This window comes from Amblyraja radiata, chromosome 2, assembly GCF_010909765.2.
Source record: "Amblyraja radiata isolate CabotCenter1 chromosome 2, sAmbRad1.1.pri, whole genome shotgun sequence".
Lineage (NCBI taxonomy): Eukaryota > Metazoa > Chordata > Chondrichthyes > Rajiformes > Rajidae > Amblyraja > Amblyraja radiata.
Window position 1 is genome coordinate 5493215 of NC_045957.1, and position 27911 is coordinate 5521125.

A 27911-nucleotide genomic window follows, 5' to 3' on the forward strand; every position below is an offset into this window, starting at 1 on the left:
GAGAGAGGGAGACTAGGTTGAACAAAGGGGAAGGCGCAGAGTGCAGAATATGGTTCTCATCATGAAAGTGCAACAGTTCCAGAGACAGTCACACGAGGTACCGCGATGCCCGCAGTGGTAACTGTGGCAGACTTTGCGCGGGGGGTACTTTTAAACATGGGCAGAGTGGGGTCTCTGGAACCAATGGCAAATATCCAAGCCCAATGGCTGTGAGGGTTCCTACAATGTGCTGAACCTTGTAAACAATGTAAGAAGATTACCAGTGCTCCTAATCTGTTTTCACACTGCAGCTTGATATTGTGGAAGCCGTTACAAAACACTTCTTTGTCTTCTATCATTTCAAAGTAAACCTCGAGTATGTTGGTCATGAGAAGAGATTAAATATTTAGACTTGTTTTCAAAGCCAAATAGACTCCAAAAATTATGAAAGGTTTTCACAGGGCACAGTGGCGAAGATGGGGAGTTAAGGGCCTGTCCTACTTGGCTGTCATTTACGTGACAGGCCGATAGTGACTGTCGCGCGCGTCATCATGCGTCCGCACAGCCGTCTGGAGCGCGTGACGTCATTTGAATACCCAGTTTAGTATATTTACCCAGTTTATGATATTTATGGTGATTTTCTAAAATGTTCCAGTTTCTTGAGTGGTGCTAGCAATTGGAAAAACTGCAGATGTAATTTAAAAAAAGAGGTAAATGAAAAGTAGCAAGCTGCAGACCAAATTAATCTGTGGGAAGGAACTGCAGATGCTGGTTTAAATTGAAGATAGACACAAAATGCAGGAGTAACACAGCGGGACCGGCAGCATCTCTGGAGAGAAGGGATGGATGATGTTTCAGTCTGAAGAAGGGTCTCGACCCGATACGTCACCCATTCGTCCCGAAATGTCACCCTGTCCCACTTGGCCATCATTTACGTGACAGGCCGATAGCGCGCAAAGATTTTGTGCAGCACGAAATCCTGGCGCGCTGCGCGATACCACGTGCAACTCCACACTCCTCCACGCCACTCCATGCGCCCGTCCTGCGCTACCCACACGCTACCAGGTCGCGTAAATGGCGCGCAAATGACGGCCAAGTGGGACAGGCCCTTAAGACACAAAATGCTGGAGTGACTCAGTGAGACAGACAGAAGCACAATGGTCAATGGTTTATTTACTGTCATGTGCAGCTGGTACAGTGAAATGCATTTAAATGGGTGACGTTTCAGATCGAGACCCTTCTTCAGATGTTGATCAGTTTGAAATAAACTCAACAAGTGAAAGAGAAGCTCTCCTCGTTCACCTCCTGCACTCCTCGAAGAAGATTGCAAAATGTGGTGACCACTGCCCAGCCCATCACGGGTACCATCCTCCCCACCATCAAAGGGATCTACAGGAGTGACTGCCTCAATGAGGCAGCCAGCATCATCAGAGACCCACACCACCCTGGCCACACACTCATTTCACCCCTGCCATCGGGACAAAGGTACAGGAGCCTGAAAACTGTAACGTCCAGGTTCAGGAACAGCTTCTCTGCAACCAGCAGGCTATTAAACACGACAATCTCTAAATAAGCTCCAAACTATAGACTTGGGAGCATTATTTTTGACTTTGCACTATTATTATTTATTTACAGGTCTTTTTATATTTTTAATATATTATTATTTTATATATATTTATTATTGTTGTGTGTGTGTGTGTGTGTGTGTGTGTGTGTGTACATATATATATATTATATGTTTATATGTGTATATATATACACACACACAATAGTATATGTTATATACACACAAATATATATATGTATATATACACACACACACACAATATATATACACATATACACATATACACACACAATAGTATATGTTATATACACACACAAATATATATATATATATATATATATATATACACACACATAAATATATATATATGGGACGACAGATGGCACAATGGGCTAAGTGTTCGGCTGGCAACCGGAAGGTAGCCGGTTCGAATCCCGCTTGGAGTGCATACTGTGGTTGTGTCCTTGGGCAAGACACTTCACCCACCTTTGCCTGTGTGTGAATGTGTGTGAATGTGTGTGAGTGATTGGTGGTGGTCGGAGGGGCCGTAGGCGCAGATTGGCAGCCACGCTTCCGTCAGTCTGCCACAGGGCAGCTGTGGCTACAGAAGAAGCTTACCACCACCGAGTGTGACTGAGGAGTGAATGAATAATGCGATGCAAAGCGCCTTGAGTATTAGAAAGGCGCTATATAAATCCCATCCATTATTATTATTATTATATACACACACACAATATATATATAATATATACATATATGTACACACATACGCATGCACACACTGAACTTTTTAAAATGTTTATTGCGGGTTTTACATAGTGTTATGTAAACATTCCTTTTGCACTTCTGTAAGTAAGAATGTCATTGTTCTGTTTCGGGACATATGACAATAAGACACTCTCTCTCTCTCTTATATTCCTGAACAATGTTGGGGATATTTTTCTGTTCAGTTATCTGAACCCCATGTCTAAAAATCGGAGTACATGAGCCGGTCAACCAGTGTTTGGACCACATTAGAATAAACACAAGACCCAATTTCTCGAATGAGCAGTTTCCAATATAATGCCTCATTGGCTGAGTGTGCATCAGTGCATTTCCAATGTTTCTCCAACCAACCATTTGAACAGGGGTAAGGCATGGGGAATGTTATTGCGTTCCACCAACAGATGAAGACCTGTGTCAGGACCAGAAATTTAACAAATGAACCGAAGGTAGGCACAAAAAACTGGAGCAATTCAGCGGGACAGGCAGCATCTCTGGAGAGAAGGAATGGGTGGTTTTGGGTCAAGACCCTTCTTTAGATTTCTGAAAACGCTTCTTGACCCGAAACATCACCCATTCCTTCCCTCCAGAGATGCTGCCTGTCCCGCTGAGTTACTCCAGCATTTTGTATCTATATTCGGTTTAAATCAGCATCTGCAGTTCCTTCGTAAACATGACAAATGAACCTTACAGGACCCTAAAGTGGAATGACATTTGAGTCAATTAACAATGCCCTTTCTACATCCTGCATCATATTTTTATGTTGCACTTAACTGTCCAGCAAGTTAATAACTTGAGACATGCAATTCTAAATGCAGCTTAATTGTCCTTAACTCGTTTCTCAAAGAGTTTTAAAATAATAAGATTTCTCTCTGCTTTAAATTTTTTTTTTTTCTCTTCCGGTGTCTAATGAAATCCGGGTCACTCATAAATAATGACATGGCTCTGAAGAATTTCCTTTTATATAGCATCAACAAATGGCAAGACATTGCAGCAGGATATGTCAAACTCAATCTGACAACCTGAGAGATCAGAACAGGTGGACAAGGAAGTGGGTGTTAAATAGTCATGTGAAGTAAGAGAGAAGTTGAGAGGAGGAGAGGTTTTAGTGAGAACATTCCACAGCTTATAGTCCAGGCAGCTGAGGACGCAGCTGTCAGTGGTGGAGTGAATAAAGCTGGTTACCTGCAAGAGTCAGAGTTCAAGTCCAGGATGCAAGAGGACAGTTTTAATGAGGCAGCAAGTCGGCATTTAGGTTCTATAATTATTTTATGTGCAATACCAATATCCTTATAAAAACATGGAATGTAGAATGACCTATAATAGCGCATGCTTATGCAAACATCACTTATGTAAACCAGTGGTTCTGCCAAGGTCCACTGAAATTTCCTGTTGCTAACCATTTAAACTCCCCTGCCCCTTACCATACTGACCTTTCTGTCCTGGGTCTCCTCCATTGAGAGAGTCAGGCCACACACAAACTGGAAGAATATATTCTGCTTGGGTAGCTTACAATCCAACAGGCTGGATATTAAATTCTCCAATTTTGGGTAACTGACCTATACCTAGGGTTGCCAACTTTCTCACTCCCAAATAAGGGACAAAAAGTCAAAATAAGGGACAAATTCCCGATGGCAATTCGTTGACCGACTGGGCCGTGTCTGGGTGAATGATGAGTTGTCCCGGATGCTGGACTGTACACAAAGCCCAGCCGGCGGGCCAGCTGAGGAGTTTTGGCCCAAGCCATGTCAAGTCACGCACAAAGTCCGGTGCCCCATCCAACTCATGAACCGATGATCGGCCATGAGAAGGAAGGGTGGTGGTGTCGGCGGTAAGTGAAGGTCCGAAGTTCGGACAGCTGGCCGGGCTGCCGACCGACGGGGCTACGGGCGAGGTGCTGCTGCTGATGCTGCTGCTGCTGCTGCGCTCCATGGGCTGCACTACGTCGGGACGGGTGAGGCGGGGCCGGACGCGGCGCTCCGACCCAACAGTCCCCTCAACCCGAGTAGTAGCAGTCAAATACGGGACAAGGGCGGTCCCGTATGGGGCAATCCAATTTAGCCCAATATACGGGATGTCCCGGCTAATACGGGACAGTTGGCAACCCTATTTATACCTCAACCCCTTCCCCCTCTCTTACCTGTGCCCCATTTCTCCCTTTCCATCTTTTTTGTAGCACTTTCCAGAATGCTTTTTGCAAATGTAAGCTGAATGCAGATTTCAAATTGTGGAATTCTATTCATTCATACTTTCAAAAGCTTCGGTGGGGGTCACCTTTTACACTTAACATTTCTAAGAAAATGATCACAACATGCATTGCTGTTCATACAGGACACTGGAGCACAGGTTAAACAGACACCTCCATATAACCCCTCTTAAGGCCAGGTCCGCAGCATACAAGTCAAACGATCCTGAGATCCTTGTGATTGAGGCAGTGCAGCGTAGGTTCACAAGATTGATCCCTGGGATGGCGGGACTGCCATATGAGGAAAGATTGAAAAGACTAGGCTAGTATTCACTGGAGTTTAGAAGAATGAGGGGGGATCTTATAGAAACATATAAAATTATAAAAGGACTGGACAAGCTAGATGCAGGAAAAATGTTCCCAATGTTGGGCGAGTCCAGAACCAGGGGCCACAGTCTTAGAATAAAGGGGAGGACATTTAAGACTGAGGTGAGAAAAAACATTTTCACCCAGAGAGTTGTGAATTTGTGGAATTCCCTGCCACAGAGGGCAGTGGAGGTCAAATCACTGGATGGATTTAAGAGAGAGTTAGATAGAGCCCTAGGGGTTAGTGGAATCAAGGGATATGGGGAGAAGGCAGGCACGGGTTATTGATTGGGGACGATCAGCCATGATCACAATGAATGGCGGTGCTGGCTCGAAGGGCTGAATGGCCTCCTCCTGCACCTATTTTCTATGTTTCTAAGGCCTGCTATGACTGTCCTACACATTAGGGACAATTTACAATTTATTTTTACCAATGCCAATTAACCTACACAAACCTGTACGTCTTTAGAGTGTGGGAGAAAACCAGAGCACCCGGAGAAAACCCACGCGGTCACGGGAAGAACGTACAAATCCTGTACAGACAGCACCCGTAGTCAGGATCGAACCTAGATCTCTGGCATTGTAGGGCAGCAACTCTAGCGCTGCACCACTGTGTGGCCCTCTCTTCATTTCATCGCTGGCTGAGAGGAAAGAACACAAATCATGAACAAAGGTCAGAATTTATTGTGGACAAGGGTAGTTTGGGCTGACAGCTGAAATTAAAGAGACTAAAACAGCTGCATTTAAGCAACATGGTTGTGTCTCGGGTGTCCAGTTTGTAATCTTGTGTAGTAGGGTAGGTTTAGAATGATCATGCTTCAGAGCATTGCTCAGTGAACAAAGTATATAACTTAAACAATGCACTTTGGAACACACTGAGCTTATCCCAGCTGCACAACCTCAACAGCTGGTTGAAAGGGCAAGCAGAAAGTAAACCACAAATGTCTAAATGCTGACAGGTACCCACATCAAATGTTAGCCTGATTGTACAATATATATATATCATGTCAAAAAAAAGTTGCCATTCTGTCTACTGATCCTATAGCAGCTCTTGAGTCTGTCGTTCAGCTCTCCTTTTCCCACAAGGCCCTGCACATAATTGTAGAAACAAGAAACTGTTGTTGCTGGTTCATGAACCAAAAGACACAAAGTGCTGGAGTAACTCAGCGGGTCAGGCAGCATCTCTGGAGAACGTGGACGGTCCCAGACCCGGAACATCACCTCTCCATGTTCTAAAGAGATGCTGCCTGACCCGCTGTGTTACTCCAGCACTTTGTGTTTTTTCCCTATAATTCCTTCTTGAGTATTTATTCAATTCAATTTTTTCAACTATCGACCAAATGTGTTTCCTTCACCCCTTTGCGCAGGACGTTTCTGGGCGGCACGGTGGCTTACGGCGAATGCAGCGCCGGAGACCCGGGTTCGATCCCGACTATGGGTGCTGTCTGTACTGAGTTTGTACGTTCTCCCCTTGACCTGCGCGGGTTTTCTCCGAGATCTTCGGTTTCCTCCCACACTCCAAAGACGTACAGGTTTGTAGGTTAATTGGCTTGGTGAATGTAAAAAAATGTCCCTATTGGCTATACGATAGTGTTATGCCCCTGTCCCACTTAGGAAACCTGAACGGAAACCTCTGGAGACTTTGCGCCCCACCCAAGGTTTCCGTGCGGCTCCCGGAGGTTGCAGGTGGTTGCCGGAGGTTGCAGGTAGTGAGACTGACAAAAACATCCGGGAACCGCACGGAAACCTTGGGTGGGGCGCAAAGTCTCCAGAGGTTTCCGTTCAGGTTTCCTAAGTGGGACAGGGGCATTAGTGAGCGGGGATCGCTGGTTGGCGCAGTGGGGCGAAAGGGCCTGTTTCCGCTCCATATCTCTAAACTAAACTAAAACATTAAATTATATTGACCTTCCGCTCTCCAATCTACTTTTGTGGGTGTATCATTCCACGAATACACCAGGAGTTCCTGGAGTGGCAAAGAGCTGCCTACACACTGGGGACACTGTATATCATGTTGTGGGGCACAAGTGCCGAGTGGAGTATACTCAGAACACATCTGGCTCAGAACATCGCTGTTGACCATTATCATCACAGCCTGTCCTGTTATTCCATAAGACAAAGGAGTGTGTCAGAGGTTATGTGGAGAACGCAGGAGAATGGGGTTAGGAGGGAGAGATTGAATCGGCCATGATTGAATGGCAAAGTAGACTTGCTGGGCCGAAATGGCCTAATTCTGCTCTTATCACATATGACCTTATGAGTCTGCTCCAACATTCAAACACGGTTGAACTATTTTTCCCTCTCAACCTCATTTTCCTGCCTACTCTACATAACCTTTGGTGCACTTACTAATCAATAACCTATCAATTTTGGTTTAAAAAATGCCCAATGTCTTGGCCTCCACAGCACCTGTGGCAATGAATTCCATAGATTCACCGCCTTCTGGTTTAAGAAGTTCCTCCATTCTAAAGGGAGGTCATTCTGCGGCTGCACCCTCAGGTTCTAGACTCTCCCATTACTGTAAACATCCTCTCCTCATCCACTCTATGTAAGCCTTTCATTATGCAGTAAATTTTAATGAAATCCCACCTAATCCTTCTAAACTCGAGCGAGTACAGGTCCAATACCATCAAACGCTCCTCATACATTAACCCAATCATTCCACCCTTACTACCACGCAGGAGATTAACCCTGTTTCTAAAGGAAGTGCAGACAGTGAAAATTAGGTGTAAACTTGTTGAGATTGTTAGACAGGGCTAAAAGCAATTAATGGTCAAAATTAAGCAACTCCATAATCTATAGTGTGGATCAATTACTTAAATGCAAGTGTTTTTAAATCTTTTGTTTCAGCTGGCTGCCCAAGCTAACCTTATCACCAATAAATTCTCAGCTCTCTGAGCTCAGTGTTCTTTCCTCTCAGCAAAAGGAGGAAAGAGTGTTTGTTTATCCTAGCCTCCGCCACCTTGTCTTTCTGTGATGAACTATGTACTTTGGTTCTACGGTAGATAAAAGGTATTCAATTAAGACTTCAACTACATCCTCTGACTCCGTGTGCAGAGGCTATTTTGGCCTTTAATTGGGCCCACTCTTTCCCAGGTTAGTCTCTTGCCTTTAATAAACTTGGGATTTCCCTCAACCTACTTTGCCAGTGAAAATTCATGTTCCTCTTTATCCCATTGTTCTTTTTTAAGTACCCCTCTCCACCTTTTATGCACTTAAAGGGCCCCCTACATTTTCTGTTCTCAATATCTGCCAAAGATATTTTTTTCTCTCCAGGGTTCCTTGCACTTGCTGCCCTTCCCTTCCACACTTCTGGAACACATTGGGCCTGGACTCTCACAAGTGTACCGTTCAAAGACGTTGCCCAATTAAGGGGCTGTCCCATCTGGGCGACCTAATTGCCGAGTTTAGAAGAGTTTGAAAAAAATGACCTGTTGAAGACCTCCATCGACTATGTTGAAGACTAGCTTGGAAAGCTACGACTAACTTCGGGAAAATTGGACACCGAATAATGGAGAGTGAAGACGACCTCCTTCGATCTCCTTCGACCTCCCTTCGACTATGTTGAAGACTATCTACGACTACCTTCGACTACCCTCGATTACCTACGACTAACATGCCGACCTACTACGACCTAAACCTACGAATAAAAAAAGTATCGATTTGTTCCATGGCGACCTTTTTTTACTCGCGGGGATTTTTTTAACATATTGAAAAAAACGCCGCGACCTAGCTGAGGCCTCGAGTACGCGGGGACTACTCTCGAGCATGAAGGAGAGTTACAAAGACCTCCTAGGGCCTCATGTCGACCATGCTGCGAGTATGAGTCGAGGGCAAACTCGCCAGAACTCGCGGATTAGGTTGCCCAAGTGGGACAGGCCCTTAACTATATGAAAATAGAACCAAATAATTCAGAATCAATCATCCGTGACATGGAACTTCAATTAGATTTTGTCAAGAGTCAGGAGTCTTTTATTATCATGTCCCGAAACCGAGCAATTAAATAGTTGCCGTTCGTAATGTTCAATAGCCTGATTCACTCACCTCCACTCCAAATAATTTATATAAAGACTTTATATAAATAAAAGATAAGAAAATTCTCAATATGAATGTTACAAACTATTTTCTCTGATCATTAGTTTCTGATAACTCTATATAATCAGAAACTAATGATCAGAGGAAATAGTTTGTAACATTCAAATTGAGAATTTTCTTTCCTTTTATTTGCATATCGATCATCTATCAACTTGTGACACAGAAATTCTTAAAGATAATCAGATCCACATTGGATACTTTTGAATGATCAGGATATCAATTAAAATAAAACACAAAATATTACCCAGTGCACAGATGATTACAACAGGAGGCTGTGGAGCCGAGTCTGAAGAAAACTAGTTAGGAAATTATTTAAGAAGGAACTGCAGATGCTGGAAAATCGAAGGTACACAAGAAAGCTGGAGAAACTCAGCGGGTGCAGCAGCATCTATGGAGCGAAGGAAATAGGCAACGTTTCGGGCCGAAACGTTGCCTATTTCCTTCGCTCCATAGATGCTGCTGCACCCGCTGAGTTTCTCCAGCTTTTTTGTGTACCTTAGTTAGGAAATTAGTTTAGTTTAGAAATGCAGCATTGAGAATGACCCTTCGCCCCACTGAGGGGAAAAGACTGGGTGGACGCACAGAGTCTCTTGTCCAGAGTAAGGGAATCAAAAACCAGAGGACATAGGTTTAAGGTGAGGGGGGAAAGATTTAATCGGAACCTGAAGGGTAACTTTTTCACACAGTGGGTGTATGGAACGAGCTGCTGGAGGAGATAGTTGAGGCAGGTGCTACCGCAACGTTTAAGAAACATTTAGGATGGACAGGTTTCGAGGGGTATGGGCCAAACGCAGGCAGGTGGGGTGAGTGCAGATGGGACATGTGGCCTGTGTGGGCCGAAGGGCCTGTTTCCACGCTGTTAGACTCCATGACACTGAGTCCACACCGACTATCAATCACCCGTTCACATTATTTCTACGTTATCCAACTGTCGAATCTACTTCCCCACACATTAGGGACAATTTACAGAGGCCAATTAACCTATAAACCTGCACATCTTTGGAATGCAACTGCAGGAACTGAAACCAGATATTACATCTAACATTTCTTTCTTTTCCTTCACAGGTTTTGCGCTAAATTGGAGGTGGAGGGTTGCAGAGCGGTATGCAAATATTCTTAAAGCAATTCACAACCCTGAATTTGCAATGAAATATTTAATATGTGGACTGGAAAGCATGAAATTACCTGCGGGGAAGGGAAATAACAGACTTGCTGCATTTCAAATGACAGAGTGTATATATTTTTTAAATCAGTTTATGGGGAGGTGGGTGGTAATTTTAAATTCTATTACTGCCTGTTGCGAGGCTTCCAGCTGCCCATTGTCCAGCTGATTTGTTTCTGCTTGGTTGAAGACGATACTCAGTGTTGTCTGGCCCACAGAATGTCACTTCAAAGGCATTTTTCCTTTCCAATTAATGCAAAGCAAATGGAAACCGCTCAACACTAACTACTTGCTCGCTCCTGGATTGCATCAATTTAAAGCTCAGGACTTTGGTTCACATGGTTCAGGGAGTGCTCGGCCTGGTATTCGGTTGCAGTTTGGAAATAATTTGATGAGCTGCGGAAGACACCCGTTGGTTCTCTCTATCCCAACGTTTAAAACTTCACCGACAGCACAAAGGATAAATCACAACATACATGCGTGTGTCACCCATGGCTCAGTTGGTTCCATCATTGCCTCTGGTAAGGCAGAGGGTTCAAATCCAACTATAGACACTTAAGCCTTCAGACCTAGACTGAAATTCCAGGAGAATGAGTGGGTTAACATATGATGAGCGTTTGACGACACTGGGCCTGTACTTCATTGGAGTTTAGAAGAATGAGGGGGGGGAACCTCATTGAAACTTACCGAATAGTGAAAGGCTTGGTTAGAGTGAATATGCAGAGGATGTTTCCACTAGTAGGAGAGTCTAGGAGCAGAGATCAGCCTCAGAATTAAAGGACGTTCCTTTAAGAAGTAGATGAGGAGGAATTTCTTTAGATAGACACGTAAAGCTGGAGTAACTCAGCGGGACAGGCAGCATCTCTGGAGAGAAGGAATGGGTGACGTTTTGGGTCGAGACCCTTCTTCAGACCCACTTTCTTTCACCACTTTTTTTAGTCAGAGGGTGGTGAATCTCTTTGCACAGAAGGCTGCGGAAGCCATCAATGGATATTTTTAAGGCAGCGATAGACAGATTCTTGATTAGTACGGGTGTCAGGAGTTATGGGGAGAAGGCAGGAGAATGGTGGTTAGGAGGGAGAGATAGATCAGCCATGATTGAAAGGCGGAGGAGACTTGATGGCACAAATGGCCTCATTCTCCTCCTATCACATATGATGTCTGATATACGATACTGGGAAGGTGTTCCAACAATACAAGGTGTTTTTAAAAAAAATTATATTTTAAACCAAGATCTTGACAGCTCTTTCAGGTCGATGCAAAAGGAAAGGAATAGGACCTAGATAATTAATCTTCCTTTCAGTTAACGCTGACCTTGCTGGGTCATAAAGCTATACACCACAGAAGCAGGCCCTTCAGCCCAACACATCCAAGCTGACCAAGTTGCCTAAATAAACTAGTCACTCTTACCATATCCCTCCAAACCTTTCCTCTTCATGTACTTGTCCAAGTGTCTTTTCACTGTACCCATAATGGTAATTGTACCCGCCACTACACCTTCCCCTGGCATCCCATCTCATGTATGCCCCACCCTCTGTGTGGAAAATATTCCCTTCACGTCTTTTAAAAAGCTTTTTCCCCTCATATTAAACCCATGCCCTCTGATTTTTTGACTTCCATATCCTGGGGAATGGAGTGCATTCATCTTATCTCGTGTTTAAGAAGGAACTGCAGATGCTGGAAAACCCTTGGTTTTGGCCCGAAACGTTGCCTATTGCCTTTGCTCCATAGATGCTGCCTCACCCGCTGAGTTTCTCCAGCATTTTTGTCTACCTTCGATTTTCCAGCATCTGCAGTTTCTTCTTAAACAAATAACTTATCCAGCCACCAGATCCAATAACATCCTCAAATCCTCTTTTTACACCATTTCCAGTTTAATAACATCCCTCCTAGAGCAGAAACACCCTGCGTAATCCTGTCTCTCTCCTCCCAATCCAGCCCTAGTCCTCCCAGTTTTCCTCACCCATTTTCACCCCTCCCACACCCCTGCTCATACCATCAACCTACTACCCACACACTTCACCCACTGGATCCCATCCCATCTGGTTCCATCAACCCTTTACTGCTCCATTAATAACCCCCATTAGAACCCTCCTTATAAGAGTCTGGCACTTGTAGCCTTTGTGTCCCCGTTTATCACACCCCACCCTGGCTCCATTTGCCTTTTTACCCTTGTCTGGTTCCACCTATCACCCACTCCCTCCGTTTCCCAACTTCACCCCTCCTCCTCCCCCCTGTCATTCCTGGCCCCTCCTCGATCCACCTACAAGCCCATCTCACCCCTCTCTCGTCATCCTTGTATCGTCCATCTTGGATTATTTTCTCTGCAATGCCGGATGGAGGTTGAGGGGAGACCAAGTTGGAAATATAAAATGATGAGAGGCACAGATAGGACCCGTTTCCCCCGAGTGGAAATGTCAAAGGGCGGTCACGGTGGCGCAGCGGTAGAGTTAAACTACGGGTGCTGTCTGTACGGAGGTTGTATGTTCTCCCCATGACACAGAGAGTGGTGAGTCTCTGGAACTCTCTGCCACAGAAGATAGTTGAGGCCAGTTCATTGGCTATATTTAAGAGGGAGTTAGATGTGACCCTTGTGGCTAAAGGGATCAGGGGGTATGGAGAGAAGACAGGTACAGGATACTGAGTTGGATGATCAGCCATGATCATATTGAATGGCGGTGCAGGCTCGAAGGGCCGAATGGCCTACTTCTGCACCTATTTTCTATGTTTCTATGACCCGCGTGGGTTTTCTCCGAGATCTTCGGTTTCCTCCCACACTCCAAAGACGTACAGGTGTGTAGGTTAATTGGCTTTGTAAATGTAAAAATTGTCCCTAGTGAGTGTAGGGTAGTGTTAATGTGCGGGGATCGCTGGTCGGCGCAGACCCAGTGGGCCGAAGGGCCTGTTTCCACACTGTATCTCTAAACTCAAAGCTAAACATCAGGGTATAGTTATGGTAAGAGGGGCAAAGTTTAAAGGAGATGTGCGGGGCAAGTTTGTTTTGACACAAAAGGTGGTGGGTGTCCAGAATGCACTGCCGGGGACGATGGTAGTTGAGGGGGATCTGGTAGAGGCGTTTACGAGGCTTTCAGATAGGCACATGGATATGCTGGGAATAAAGGAATATGCGTCATGTGCTGGCAGATGGTCTTGGCATCAGGTTCAACACAAACATGGCGAGCCGAAGGCCCTGTTCCTGTGCTGTACTCTTCTATGTTCTATCCTCTGCACTTTCTGTTATAATATTAACTACATGTAGCTACAAAAGCACATCATTGGTTGCAAAAATATTTTGATGCCCAAGGGTGTAGAAAGTGCTATATATACAAGCATGTCTTTCTTTCCAACAAAGTAAGCTATTCAGTCTATTAATTCCTAATGTACTAATAGAAACATAGAAACATAGAAATTAGGTGCAGGAGTAGGCCATTCGGCCCTTCGGGCCTGCACCGCCATTCAATATGATCATGGCTGATCATCCAACTCAGTATCCTGTACCTGCCTTCTCTCCATACCCTCTGATCCCTTTAGCCACAAGGGCCACATCTAACTCCCTCTTAAATATAGCTTAAATAATGAATTCCTACAACTATTCCACTGGAAGATTAAGGTCAGAGGGGAAAGATGTAGAGGGGAAACCTCATACAGAAGTGGGTGAATCCATGGAACAAGCTGCCAGAGGAAGTCGTGGAGGTGGGTACCTGGACATGTACATGGATAGGAAAGGTCCAGAGGGATATAGGCCAAACACAGGTAATTCGGACTAGCATAGACAACATATCAACATCTAGAGAGCAGTCCTGAGCTACCATCTACTTCACTGGGGACCATGGGACTGTCTTTAATTTGACTTTACTAGACTTTATCTTACACTAAATGCTATTCCCTTTATCATGTACCTGTACACTGTGGATGGTTCAATTTCAATCATGCATAGTCTCTCCGCTGACTGGTTAGCACAAAACAAAAGCTTTTCACTGTGCCTTAGTACACGTGACAATAAACTAAACATGGATGGTCTTCAGGGAACGGCATGGACGAGTTAGGCCGAAGAGGGTGTTTTTAAGCTGTGTGACCGTGACTCTCTGGATCATAGCTTCTCCCCACAATAGGGTCTATTCAGTGTTGTTATTGTGACAATGCCTTCATGACCTCAGTCCTTTTTTGTTGCTGAAGCCTGTTTTCAATCCCAGTTAAATCCACATTTACCTTTCATTTATGCATTTACCGTCACTCAATGATCACCGCAGGCACCCGCTGAAGCAGATACAAGAACCTCTCCTTGCTGTTTACTCAAAGCCCTGTGTATAAATATCATGTCACAGGCTGGCATGAGTTCATGTTACCAAGAGAACCAGCCACAGAAACATAGCTATGATTTTATGTACCCAAAAAGCTGCATGATATTTTGTAACACTGATATGTGCCTAGAGACAAATTTTACTTGTGATAAACCTGATCCTCAAGATTATATCTCAGATAAGGTAGCCTTGTAAAAACATTTATTATTTTATTGACTGAATGGTAGGAGAACATAGGAGGGTTTGTTAGTTACATTTCAGTTTGATCCTTAGGCTAAAAGATCTAAATTAACCAAAATTGTGCATATGAAGTTACATGTGATGAAAGAAACAGGACAGGACCATATCACTCTTGAGTCTAGAAGCAAGGAACCGCAGGTGCTGGTTTACAAAAGAAGAGACAGAGTGCTGGAGTACCTCAGCGAGTCAGGCAGCATCTCTGGAGAACATGGATGGATGACATTTCGGGTTAGGACCCTCCTTCAGACTGAAGGGTCCTGACCTGAAACGTCACCTATCCATATTCTCCTGAGATGCTGCCTGATGCGCTGAGCTACTCCAGCACTCTGTGTCTTCTTTTGCTCTCCATTCAACTAGATTTTGATAGATCCACATTTTAGCTCCATTTACCTGCCTCTGCTCAGTATTATTTCATTCCACTTATCCAAGAGGACGGCACAGAGGCACATTGGGTAGATTTGCTGCCTCACAGCACCAGAGACACTGGTTCAATCCTGACCTCGGAAACTGTCTGTGTGGAATTTGCATGCTCTCCCTGTAGGATGGGGACCCACAGTCACGTTTATATCAACGGGTCGATGGTTGAAAGGGTCAAGAGCTTCAAATTCCTGGGCGTGCACATCTCTGAAGATCTTTCCTGGTCCGAGAACACTGATGCAATTATTAAGAAAGCACATCAGCACCTCTACTTCCTGAGAAGATTACGGAGAGTCGGTTTGTCAAGGAGGACTCTCTCTAACTTCTACAGGTGCACAGTAGAGAGCATGCTGACCGGTTGCATCGTGGCTTGGTTCGGCAACTTGAGTGCCCTGGAGAGGAAAAGACTACAAAAAGTAGTAAACACTGCCCAGTCCATCATCGGCTCTGACCTCCCTACCATCGAGGGGATTTATCGCAGTCGCTGCCTCAAAAAAGCTGGCAGTATCATCAATGACCCACACCATCCTGGCCACACTCATCTCCCCACTACTTTCAGGTAGAAGGTACAGGAGCCTGAAGACTGCAATGACCAGGTTCAGGAATAGCTACTTCCCCACAGCCATCAGGCTATTAAACCTGGCTCGGACAAAACTCTGAACAATAATAGCCCATTATCTGTTATTTGCACTTTATCAGTTTATTTATTCATGTGTGTATATATTTATATAATGGTATATGGACACACTGATCTGTTTTGTAGTAAATGCCTAGTATGTTCTGTTGTGCTGTAGCAAAGCAAGAATTGCATTGTCCTATCAGGGACACATGACAATAAACTCACTTGAATTTGAACTTGACAGTGTGGGTGTGTAGGTTATTTGGTTTCTGTAAATTGATCCTAATGTGTGGGAAGTAGATGCAAAAGTGGGATAACATAGAACTAGTGTGAATGGATGATCATTGGTTGGTGTGGACTTGGTGGGCCGAAGGGCCTGTTTCCATGCTGTACCTTTCAATCAATCAATCAATCAATCAAAGATATGGTGTGGGAAATAACTGCAGATGCTGGCCTATGATATGGTGTATGGTGTTATGTTAAGATATGGTGCAGCTATGACTGTCACTCATAAAGAATCAATCTCTGACATTATCATCACAAATCAGTACCACAGTAAGTTTTAATATCTCAACTGATTCCAGCCGAAGAGACTATGGTTAATATTGCATAGGAAGGAACTGCGGATACTATTTAAACCAAAGATAGACACAAAAAGCTGGAGTAACTCAGCAGGACAGGCAGCATCTCTGGAGAGAAGGTATGGGTGACGTTTCAGGTTGAGACCCTTCTTCAGATTGAGAGTCGGGGGAAAGGGAAAAGAGAGAGAGAGAGACAGTGATGTCGAGAGATATAGAACAAATGAATGAAAGATAAGCAAAAAAGTAACGATGTTAAGGGAAACAACCCATCGTTAGCTGTTTGCTAGGTGAGAACGAGAAGCTGGTGTGACTTGGGTGGGGGAGGGATGGAGGGAGAGGGATTGCAGGGGTTACTTGAAATTAGAGAAATCAATATTCATACAATATTGAGATCAATTACAAGAATACATCGACTGTGGTTATGATAATTGAGGGCTCCATCAAACATAAATGATAATCTTGGTTTGGAAATTTACCACAATACTCAGTGATCCAACTAGGTGGAGATAATTACAATGAGTTTAAATCCAAACGATAATTGACAGTTAATTCCTGGAAGAAGAAAATATGCTAATCATAATTTACAAAATTGTACAATATAATTGTACCGACAGTTTAAATCACAATGCATAAAGAAAGAGCCTGAATCTTTCTTTGCCATTTTCCTCTTACCATGTGGTAGCACTTTCTGTCTCACTTTCAAGTTGCATGTCGTAAGACCTGAAAGAACATTGATTTCATAAATTTAGTCAGTGTACTGTTAGCAGACGAGTATACAAACAACATATAATAATCAACCTTTTAAATCAAAGTACAAAAACGGTTTCAAAATAGAAGATTAAAAAAAACAGATCCAATCTCAATCACACCATAACGACATCCTCTTTATTGGGAAGATAGTGGGAGCTGCAACAGCATTGGGAATGCAGCTATTCAAAGGCCACTAGTTTATGGCACCCTGTTCAACATTTATTTTCACTGCTCCATATGTACGAGGGGGTGAATACAAGGACGCAAAAAAATGGGAAGGGAGGGGGAGGGTAGAAATTGGTGTGAATCCAGGTGGGGCATGGGGGAGAGAGAGGGGGGAGAAAGGAGCAGGGGTGAAGACAGGGGTGAGGGGGTTTAGTTAGTTACCTAACGTTTGAGAATTCGATGTTTACACTGTTGGGTTGTAAGCCAATCAAGCGGAATATCAAGTATGTTATTTTGCCCAGAGAAAATAGGTGCAGGAGTAGGCCATTCGGCCCTTCGAGCCAGCACCGCCATTCAATATGATCATGGCTGATCATCCCATAATCAGTTCCCCGTTCCTGCTTTTCCCCCATATCCCTTGATTCTGTTAGCCCTCAGAACTAAATCTAACTCTCTCTTGAAAACATCTAGTGAATCGGCCTCCACTGCTTTCTGCGGCAGAGAATTCCACAGATTCACAACTCTCTGGGTGAAAACGTTTTTCTTCATCTCAGTCCTAAATGTCCTACCCCTTAGTTTTAAACTGTGACTCCCCTCTGCATCTAGCCTGGCCAATCCCTTAAGAATTTTATATGTTTCTATAAGATTCCCTCTCATCCTTCTAAATTCCAGTGAATACAAGTCCAGTCAACCCATTCTTTCATCACATGTCAGTCCCGCCATCCCGGGAATTAACCTGGTGAACCTACGCTGCACTCGCTCAATAGCAACTGACTTTGGTGCCTTCCCTCACAGTGGGAAACTTTGATTCTGCTGTGTGGGGATGTTTTTGTGTTGAATTCTATTGTGTGTTGTGTTCTTTATTTTTATTGTATGGCTGTATGGTTATCTCATTTCACTGTGCCATCTGGCACATGTGACAAATAAATGTATCGTATCTTGTATCTAGCAAGAATGTCCTTCCTCAAATTAGGAGACACAATACTCCTGGTGTGGTCTCACCAGGGCCCTGTACAACTGCAGTAGGACCTCCTTGCTCCTATACTCAAATCCTCTCGCAATGAAGGCCAACGTGCCTTCATGGGAGCCAGTGTGGCTGAAACTCAGTGAAACGTGTCAATGAGAGCAGATTAGATGGCGGGATGAAGAGAAACGAACAAAGAAAAGTAAACAAGCTATTCACACGAGTTATTTTGCATGTGATAAATCAACCTTTTAATCAATAAAAATCAATCAATAAATTTCAAAATCTGAAACAATGACAGGCAGCATCCATGAAAAAACAGTTGATGTTTTGAAGCAGCGACCCATCGTTAGAAGGGTCTTGGGGCAGAAGCGTTACTTGGTCCTCCTTCCACAGATTCTGCCTGACCTGCTCAGTGTTTCCAACATTTTTTGTTATGAAGAGCACAACAGTTTATTGGTTACCCAAATCCCACCCAGGCTGGAAGGGCTGCCTGCAAGAAATAGATTTGCATTGATAACGCCAGGGAAATAACCCTGAAATGCAGTCAGTGTCAAACTGTAGCAAATGGAGACATACTGCAAGCTCCTACAAACAGTTACATGATTGATGGTGTATTTAGGTGTTGGTTGAGGAATAAATATGAAGAATCCTCTTCTCCACTGTGAAAAATTATGACATTATTTTTTTAATATTCACCTGACAGGGAAGAAAGTCCAACGATTTAACAGTAGATTTAAAAGTAATACACTCAACAGTGCTGGGCCCCTTCAGTATTGAACGAGAGCCTTGATTCTTTGCTCAAGTTCTGCTCCAGAGACTTTAAGAAAAGTTGTATGACAGAAAATGATATTTGGTCATATTAGTGTTACCCCATTATAGTCTTGCAGCACGGAAACAGGTCCTTCAGATCAACTCGTCCATGCAGACCAAGATGCCCCATCTAAGTTAGTCCCATTTCCCTGCATTTGGCCCATGTCCCTCTAAACCCTTGCCATCCATTTTTCTTTTGAGAAAAGGACAGGACGAGTCAGAGCACAATGCAGAAAGGATTTTTTTTTTATAGTCAAAGAACAGCAAAGCCCCCTAATGCGATCTCTGTGACAATTCACCAGAGTGTGTAGGATAGACACAAAAAGCTAGAGTAACTCAGCGGGACAGGCAGCATCTCTGGAGAGGAATGGGTGACGTCCAAAACGGCACCCATTCCTTCTCTCCAGAGATGCTGCCTGTCCCACTGAGTTACTCCAGCTTTTTGTGTCTATCTTCGGTTTAAACCAGTACCTGCAGTTCCTTCGTACACACAGTGTCGGATGTTGGGTATGCAGTACAAGCACTTAAACTGCAAATTCAACGAGGTTTAACAAAAGTTTTTACATTTAAGAACTAGGGTGTCACATTGCAGCTGCACAAATCATGACTATGGCCACATTTAAAGTTTTGTGTACTGTTCCGGTTGCCGCAGTACAGAAAGGACGTTGGAGAACTGGGAAAATTCAGAAGTGATTCACCAGGTGTTCCCTGGAATGGAGAGCTAACCTTAAGGAGGGATCAGATAGGCTAGGTTTATTCTCCATGAAATATAGGTAGTTGAAGGGTGGGCATATTGGAAGTTTATAAAACTATGAAGATCATTAATAGGATAAGTAGTCAGAATCTTTTTTTCCCAGGGCAGAGGAACCTAGATCTGCGGGACACACGTTTAAAGTTAGAGGGGAGAAGCTTAAAAGAACAGAATTTGAAGGGGTAGGTGTTTCCATGCAGAGAGTGGACAATATCTGGAATGAGCTGCCAGGGGAGGTGGTAGAGACAGATACTAGTTCAGTTTAGTTTATTGTCACGTGTACCGAGGTACATTGAAAATCTTGTTGTGACCACATTTTAAAGGTGTCTAGCCAGATATTTTGATTGGCAATGCATTGCAGGATACGGGCCTAATGTGGGCAAGTGGGACTAGCATACATTGGCATTATGATACGCATGGATGAAGTGGGATGAGAGGGTCTATTTCTGTGCTGTGATTCTATGATTCAATGCATCTCGACAGTTGAAGTAAGGGACCTGGATGTGTTCAAATAAGTCTTTAGTTTCTTTACCTCTGTGATTACTTAGCAGTGAAAAAGAGGATCAAAGTGATCGGAAAAGTTCCAGGCACAAACTTAGCAGAGATATCAACGACAAGTGGACACAAACTCCAAGAAGCAGGAGAAGTTGAGACAAGTCGTAAAATAACATTTCCCACAGGAACTGACCGGCTGAAAGAGTAGTTGAGGCAGCAACCTTCAAGTCAATGAGTACCTCATGTACCATAATCTATAAGGTACTCATTGTGTCATCTATAAAAATGCTCATTGGGTATTTTTAAAGCAGAGATTGACAGGTACTGGACTAGTAAGGGTGTCAAGGGTTACGGGGAGAAGGCAAGAAAATGGTGAAGATCAAATGACTGTGCTAACTCAATGGGCCGAATGGCCTTTTTCTGCTCCAATGTCTTATAAGGCTGAAGGATTGAGAGCTATAAAGGTGGTGGTGTTTCAAGACTTATTTTCCAGTGAGAGCTAAAATGTGCTCCAGTGTGCTGTATATGTCCTTGAAGTTTCTCAGAACCCATCTTAGTGCTACAAATGCCACAGGCATTGGTTAGGGGCATGTGGAGGCTGCTTCGGCCTCTCTGGGCCTAGGAAATGAATCTGGGCATCAAGTAATGGTCAGACCAGGAGCGGCAGTGATGACCACTCTGGAAGAGAGGCCCACCAACTCTCACTGGGATCACACAAGAAGAACGCTGAGGTACCTTAAGCGACGTTCCAGAGGGCAGCCACAAACTGTGAACTCGGACCCCAGCAGAAGTCGACGCCCTCTGAAGAAGCCCTGAGGGGAGAAAATCAGCACTTAAAATAACTCTTTAAAGGAAGGTCTCTCCCCGCTGGCAGCAAGGGGTCCTAACACTGTTGCAAAGCCCCAGCCATGAACACGTGGATTAGACTGGTCGGCAGTCGTCCCAGTCACACGAAAGAGCAGAAGAGAACAAGAATGGGACTAAATATGGAAGAGCGGATCCCAGGGCAAACCACTCACCTTCTGGCACCCCAAACACTTTCCACTGTCTGGAGACGCTAAAGACAGCAGAAGCAGGGATCTGGAGTAAAACAAAATCAAACTGCCATCTTTCCACCCTCTACAAGCACAAACTTCCCATCGTTTAAAAGGCAGGAGAGTGATGGAATTCCCACCACGTGCGGGATGAGTGCAGCTCCAATAACCCTCAAGAAACTCAATGCCAAAGCAATGATCAGAACCCCTTTTAAGGCAGAGATAGATAGATTATTTATTAGTACGGGTGCCAGGGGTTATGGGGAGAAGGCAGGAGAATGGGGTTGAGAGGGAGGGATAGATCAGCCATGATAGAATGGTGGAGTAGACTTGATGGGCCTAATTCTGCTCCTATCTATTTATGACCCTTGCACCACATTCAAGCTTCATTCCTTCCACTGCCAACGCAATGCTGCAATGTTTCACTTTGTTTCAGTTTAGTTTATTGTCACGATGACCGAGATACAATGAAAAGCTTTTCCTTGTGTGCTATCCAGTCAACGGAAAGACTCAAGATTAGGTTCGATTAAAGATTCTTCAAAGGTAGAGGTAGACAGGAGGTCAGGGCATCTCTAGCTGGTGCCTGATGATAACAGTTGAGAAGAAACTGTCCCTGAATGTGGAAGTATGCATTTTCAAACTTCTATAGCTCTTGCCTGATGGGAGCGGAGAGAAGAGGAAGTGAGGGTGAGACTCGTCCTTGATTATGGCTGGAGGGTGGTGAATCTGTGGAATTCATTACCATAGACAGCTGAGGAGACCGTCAATGGGTATTTTAAAATCGGAGATTAACAGATTCTCGATTAGTACAGGCCGCAAAGGTTACTGGAAGAAGGCAGAAGAATAGGATTGAGAGAAAAAAATAGATCAACAATGATCGATGGTGGAGCAGACTCGATGGCATGAATGGCCTAATTCTGCTCCTATGTCTTATGGCCTTATGATGGCGATAGACAGTCACAACTATCTGATGATGGGAAACGGATGGTTCTTCTATTGCTTGACAATTAGGGTTGCCAACTGTCCCATATTAGCCGGGACATCCCGTATATTGGGCTAAATTGGTTTGTCCCGTACGGGACCGCCCTTGTCCCGGGTCGAGGGGACTGTCGGGTCAGAGCGCCGCGTCCGGTCCCGCCTCACCCGTCCCGACGTAGTGCAGCCCATGGAGTGCAGCAGCAGCAGCAGCAGCAGCAGCGGCAGCGCCTCGCCCGTGGCCCCGTCGGTCGGCAGCCCGGCCAGCTGTCCGACCTTCGGACCTTCGCTTACCGCCGACATCACCACCCCTCCTTCTCATGGCCGATCATCGGTTCATGAGTTGGATGGGGCGCCGGACTTTGTACGCGACGTCGTGCGTCCCGGGCCAAAACTCCTCAGCTGGCCCGCCGGCTGGGCTTTGTGTACAGTCCAGCACCCGGGACAACTCATCATTCACCCAGACACGGCCCAGTCGGTCAACGAATTGCCGTCGGGAATTTGTCCCGTATTTTGACCTTTTGTCCCTTATTTGAGAGTGAGAAAGTTGGCAACCCTATTGCCAATAGACATGAGATTGGATCATCACCACCTTCTCAATTAGCGATGAGGCCAGATCCCTAAAACCCATAAATTCATTCTTTCACTGGCATGTAGGAACTTGCTTTCACTTTGTCCTGTTTGCTTTCCTGCTCCAAAATTATGACATTGGTCTCCCCGAAGAGTTTGTTGCAGGCCTCTGCTACAGTGTCAGTGATATGCCTCTTTACAAACTGATGCAGGAACTGCTGTCTTTATGGAGTTTTAAAAAGGGTAAACCACAACATGCTCAGTCTCTTGCCCAGAGTAGCTGAATCGTGGACCAGAGGACATGGGTTTATGGTGAAGGGGAAAAGATATAATAGGAATCTGAGGGGTCACTTTTTCACACAAAGGGTGGCGGATGTATGGAACTAGCTGCCAGAGGAGGTTGTTGAGGCTGGGACTATCCCAACGTTTAAGAAACAGTTAGACAGGTACATGGATAGGACAGGTAGACAAAAGTGCTGGAGAAACTCAGCTGGGGTGCAGCAGCATCTATGGAACGAAGGAAACAGGCAACGATCAGGTCTGAAGAAGGGTTTCGGCCCGAAACGTTGCCTATTTCCTTCGCTCCATAGATGCTGCTGCACCCGCTGAGTTTCTCCAGCACTTTTGTCTACCTTCAATTTTCCAGCATCTGCACTGTACCTCGGTACACGTGACAATAAACTAAACTGAACTAGTATCTGTCTCTACCACCTCCAGCATACTTCTTAAACACATGGATAGGGCAGGTTTGGAGGGATATGGGCCAAAAGTGGGTAGGTGGGGACCAGCGGAGCTGGGACATGTTGATCGGTGTGGGCAAGTGGGGCTGAAGGGCCCGTTTCCACGCTGCACCACTCCATAACATGAATGAGCCCCAGGCAGCTGTGCCTCTGGTAATGTGTCTGAAAACTCCCTTTGCTGAATGAGAAAGTTAATCTATCGATATAATAGGTTGCAACTATCAGACAGCACCTAAATAAGATTTCAGCATTGTTTCAATCTCAGTCTGACCAACTGAAACATAACTAATTCTCAAGATAGTGTATTCTCTGTATAGGCCTAGTCCTGCCCACCCTCCTTCCAGCTTACTTCCCCGACCTCCACGCCCCACACCATCAGTCCCAAGAAGGGTCCTGACAAAAACATTAGGGGCTGCCGGGTGACACAGCGGTAGAGTTGCTGCCTCACAGCGCCAGAGACCCAGGTTCGATCCTGACTACAGGTGCTGTCTCTATGGTGTTTGTACGTTCTCACCATAACTGCGTGGGTTTTCCCTGGGTGCTCCGGTTTCCTCCCACACTCCAAAGACGTACAAGGTGTTCAAGAAGGAACTGCAGATGCTGGAGAATCGAAGGGAGACAAAATTGCTGGAGAAACTTAGCAGGTGCGGCAGCATCTATGGAGAGAAGGAAATAGGTCTGAAGAGGGTTTCGGCCCGAAAAGTTGCTTATTTCCTTCGCTCCACAGATGCTGCCGCACCTGCTGAGTTTCTCCAGCAATTTTGTCTACGTACAAGGTGTGTAGGTTAATTAGGTAAATATTGTCCCGTGTGTGTAGGATAGTATTGGTGGAGGGGGCGATCTCTGGTCTGCGCGGACTCGGTGGGGGGGGATATGGATATGGATTATGTGCAGGCAGATAAGATTTGGTCATGGCATCAGGTTTGGCACAGATATTGTGGGCTGAAGGGCCTTGTACTTGTGCTGTACTGTTCTATGTTCCGTGTTCACTCAGAGAAAACCCACGCGGTCACAGAGGAACCAGCAAACTCCAGCCAACACCCCCTCGAGGACAGGATCGCATCTGGGTCTCTGGCACTGTGAGGCAACAGCCCTACCTGCTGCACCAGTGTGCTCCCTTTTTAGATTTTGGTCAAATTTGACTCAAAATTTGAATCTACATTCTACAGCAGAACCAGAATAAAACCATTGGAAAAATAAATGAAATGGCTACACATCAGAAGTTACATTGCACAGGGATTTTGGCATATTGTCCACATCAACTGAGAATGTTAGATATCTCCTCAACTGAGAATGTATGTAGTTTCATGAATTTTCACTATGGAAACATTGCTTCTGGTCTGGTGAAAGATTAATCTTCAAATGGAACCATCTGCTTCACAGTTCGTGCATGAACAATATAAACTTGCTTGGAAAGACAATAATATATTTGTTCCTGCTAATTGAAGAGGTTTCCTTTGAGAATTTCCAAATTCTTTCACACAGTATTCAGTGGATTTCTAATATTCTGTCATGATCAGCCAAGGCAGAGACATGTTAGAATTAAATGAGGATTATGTAGCGTGTGTTCAAGCTGACACTAGTACAACCAATTTTCCTGACATGCTAAACCAACAGATGTGCGGATGTATTTCATATCAAGTACTGAAAGCAGACTCTCTCTGGAGATGCAGACAAAGATAACATCCATTGCCCAACCCTGTGGAACTCGCTGGACAGGTAAGTCATTGTGTATGTTTAGGGCGCAGATTGACAGATAGATTCCTGATTAGTAATGCCCCTGTCCGACTTAGGAACACTGAACGGAAGCCTCTGGAGACTTTGCGCCCCACCCAAGGTTTCCGTGCAGTTCCCGGAGGTTTTTGTCAGTCTCCCTACCTGCTTCCACTACCTGCAACCTCTGGCAACCACCTGCAACCTCCAGGAACCGCACGGAAACCTTGGGTGGGGCGCAAAGTCTCCAGAGGTTTCCGTTCAGGTTTCCTAAGTGGGACAGGGGCATTAGGGTGTCAGGGGTTATGGGGAGAAGGGGGTGAGAGGGAAAGATAGCTCAGCCATGATTCAAATGACAGTCAACTTGATGGGCTGAATGGCTTAATTCTGCCCCGATAACTTATGAAGCCAAACTGCTTATTAGGCAAGGCAAGGCAAGGCAACTTTATTTATATAGCACATTTCATACACGAGGCAGACTCAAAGTGCTTCACATAAAAACATGTCATACAATAAATGAAATAATAAAATGAAATAAAATAGAAGAACTAAAAGAAAAGAAAAACAAAATTAAAAATGCATTATAAAAAGTGCAAAAGTTAAAAGTGCAATGTAGTTAAGATTTAGCTGAAAGCTAAAGTAAACATAAAAGTTTTCAGTCTTGTTTTAAAAGTGGTCAAAGTTGAGGCAAGTCTTAAATCTTCAGGAAGTTTATTCCAGCTATTTGTTGCATAGTAACTAAATCCTGCTTTCCCATGTTTTGTATTTACTCTGGGAATCACTAGCAGATTGGTTTCAGAAGATCTTAGCGGTCTAGAAGGCTTATATAGTGGAAGCATGTCAGTGATATACTTTGGCCCTAAACCATATAGTGATTTATAGGTGAGCAGCAGGATTTTAAAATCAATTCTCTGACATACAGGGAGCCAATGTAAGGATTTAAGAATTGGTGTAATATGCTCAAATTGCAATAATCTAGCCTACTATTAATAAAGGCATGTACAAGTTTTTCTAAATCTTGAGCTGACATGAGTCCTCTTAATCTTGCTATATTTTTGAGGTGATAGTAGGCCGATTTTGTCACTGATTTGATGTGACTGTCGAAATTTAAATCTGAATCCATAATGACCCCAAGATTTCTGGCTTTGTTTGAAGTTTTCAGGGACAGAGAGTGAAGGTGTTGGGTTACTTTAAGCCTTTCTTTTTTAGCACCAAAAACAATTATCTCCGTTTTGTCCTTATTTAGTTGGAGAAAATTTTGGCACATCCAGTCTTTGACTTGCTCAATGCACTGGCACAACAGATCTATGGGGCGATAATCATTTGGTGATAGCGCTACATAGATTTGAGTGTCATCGGCATAGCAGTGGTGGTCAATATTATTATATCGCATGATTTGCCCTAGTGGGAGCATGTAGATGTTGAATAATGTCCCACCACCAATTAGAAATTGGTGGTGGGACATCCTCTATAAGAGTTTGAAATGCCTCGGATGGAAATGCTCCAAGGTTGCTCAGCCATCTAACAGGAGGTGGGTGAAGCAGAAGATGTGTGAATGAAGATACGTATAGACCAGACTGCTGAAAAGTCAATACAGCAGAAGGTCATTCCCTAAAAGTCATTCGTGAGATTACTTTCCCATTAGAACATAGAACAGTATAGCACAAGAGAAGGCCCCTTCAGCCCACAATACCCGTACCACACATGATGCCAAGTTAAACTAATGTCCACTGCTTGTACATGCTCCATGGTCCTCCTTTCCCTGCATATCCATGAGCCTATCTAAAAGCCCCTTAAACACCACTGCCGTTTCTTCCTCCACCACCACCCCCAGCAGCCCATTCAAGGCACTCACCACTCTCTGTGTAAAATATTTGCCCCACACACCTCCTTTATACGTTGCCCCTCTCACCCACTCTCTGGTCTTTGACATTTCCGCCCTGGGAAAAAAAAGGTCAGCCTTTCCACCCTATCTAAGACTCTTAGAGTTTTATATACAAGAAAGAGTTGTGGATGCTGGTAAATCAAAGGTAGACACAAAATGCTGGAGTAACTCAGCGGGTACGGCAGCATCTATGGAGAGAAGGAATTGGCGACATTTCGGGTCGAGAAGGGTAATAAGTAAAATGACAAAAAATAGGGTGTGGATGCAAGCACAAATACACGTACGTGTGTGTGTGTGTGTGTGTGTGTGTGTGTGTGTGTGTGTGTGTGTGTGTGTGTGTGTGTGTGTGTGCGTGCGTGCGTGCGTGTGTGTGCGCGTGTGTGTGTGTGTGTGTGTGGGTGTGTGTGTGTGTGTGTGTGTGTCTTTGTGTGCGTGTGTGCGTGCGTGTGTGTGTGTGCGTGTGTGCGTGTGTGTGTGTGTGTGTGTGTGTGTGTGCGGTGTGTGTGTGTGTGTGCGTGCGTGCGTGTGTGTGTGCGTGTGTGTGTGCGGTGTGTGTGTGTGTGTGTGTGTGTGTGTGTGTGTGTGTGTGTGTGTGTGTGTGTGTGTGTGTGTGTGTGTGTGTACACACACACACACATGTATATATCCACAAGATAGACACAAAAAGCTGGAGTAACTCAGCGGGACAGGCAGCGTCTCTGCAGAGAAGGAATGGGTGATTTTCTTCAAACTATATCCACATATATACACACACACACACACACACACACACACACATATATATA

The 27911-nt window shown here is 44.6% G+C and overlaps 1 protein-coding gene across 4 annotated transcripts in view; it reads right to left on the reverse strand.

The window, feature by feature from the left end:
• arhgap39 (Rho GTPase activating protein 39) overlaps positions 1 to 27911 on the reverse strand; it is a 429053-nt gene that overhangs the window by 261947 nt on the left and 139195 nt on the right. For 3 of the 4 annotated variants that reach the window (XM_033041004.1, XM_033040978.1, XM_033040986.1), the window contains one exon: positions 16944 to 16991. In XM_033041004.1, coding sequence (XP_032896895.1) covers positions 16944 to 16991 — 48 coding nt within the window. Of the gene's footprint in view, positions 1 to 16943; positions 16992 to 20944; positions 21022 to 27911 lie in introns of all 4 variants that reach the window. The other variant, XM_033040996.1, reaches the window with a different exon arrangement.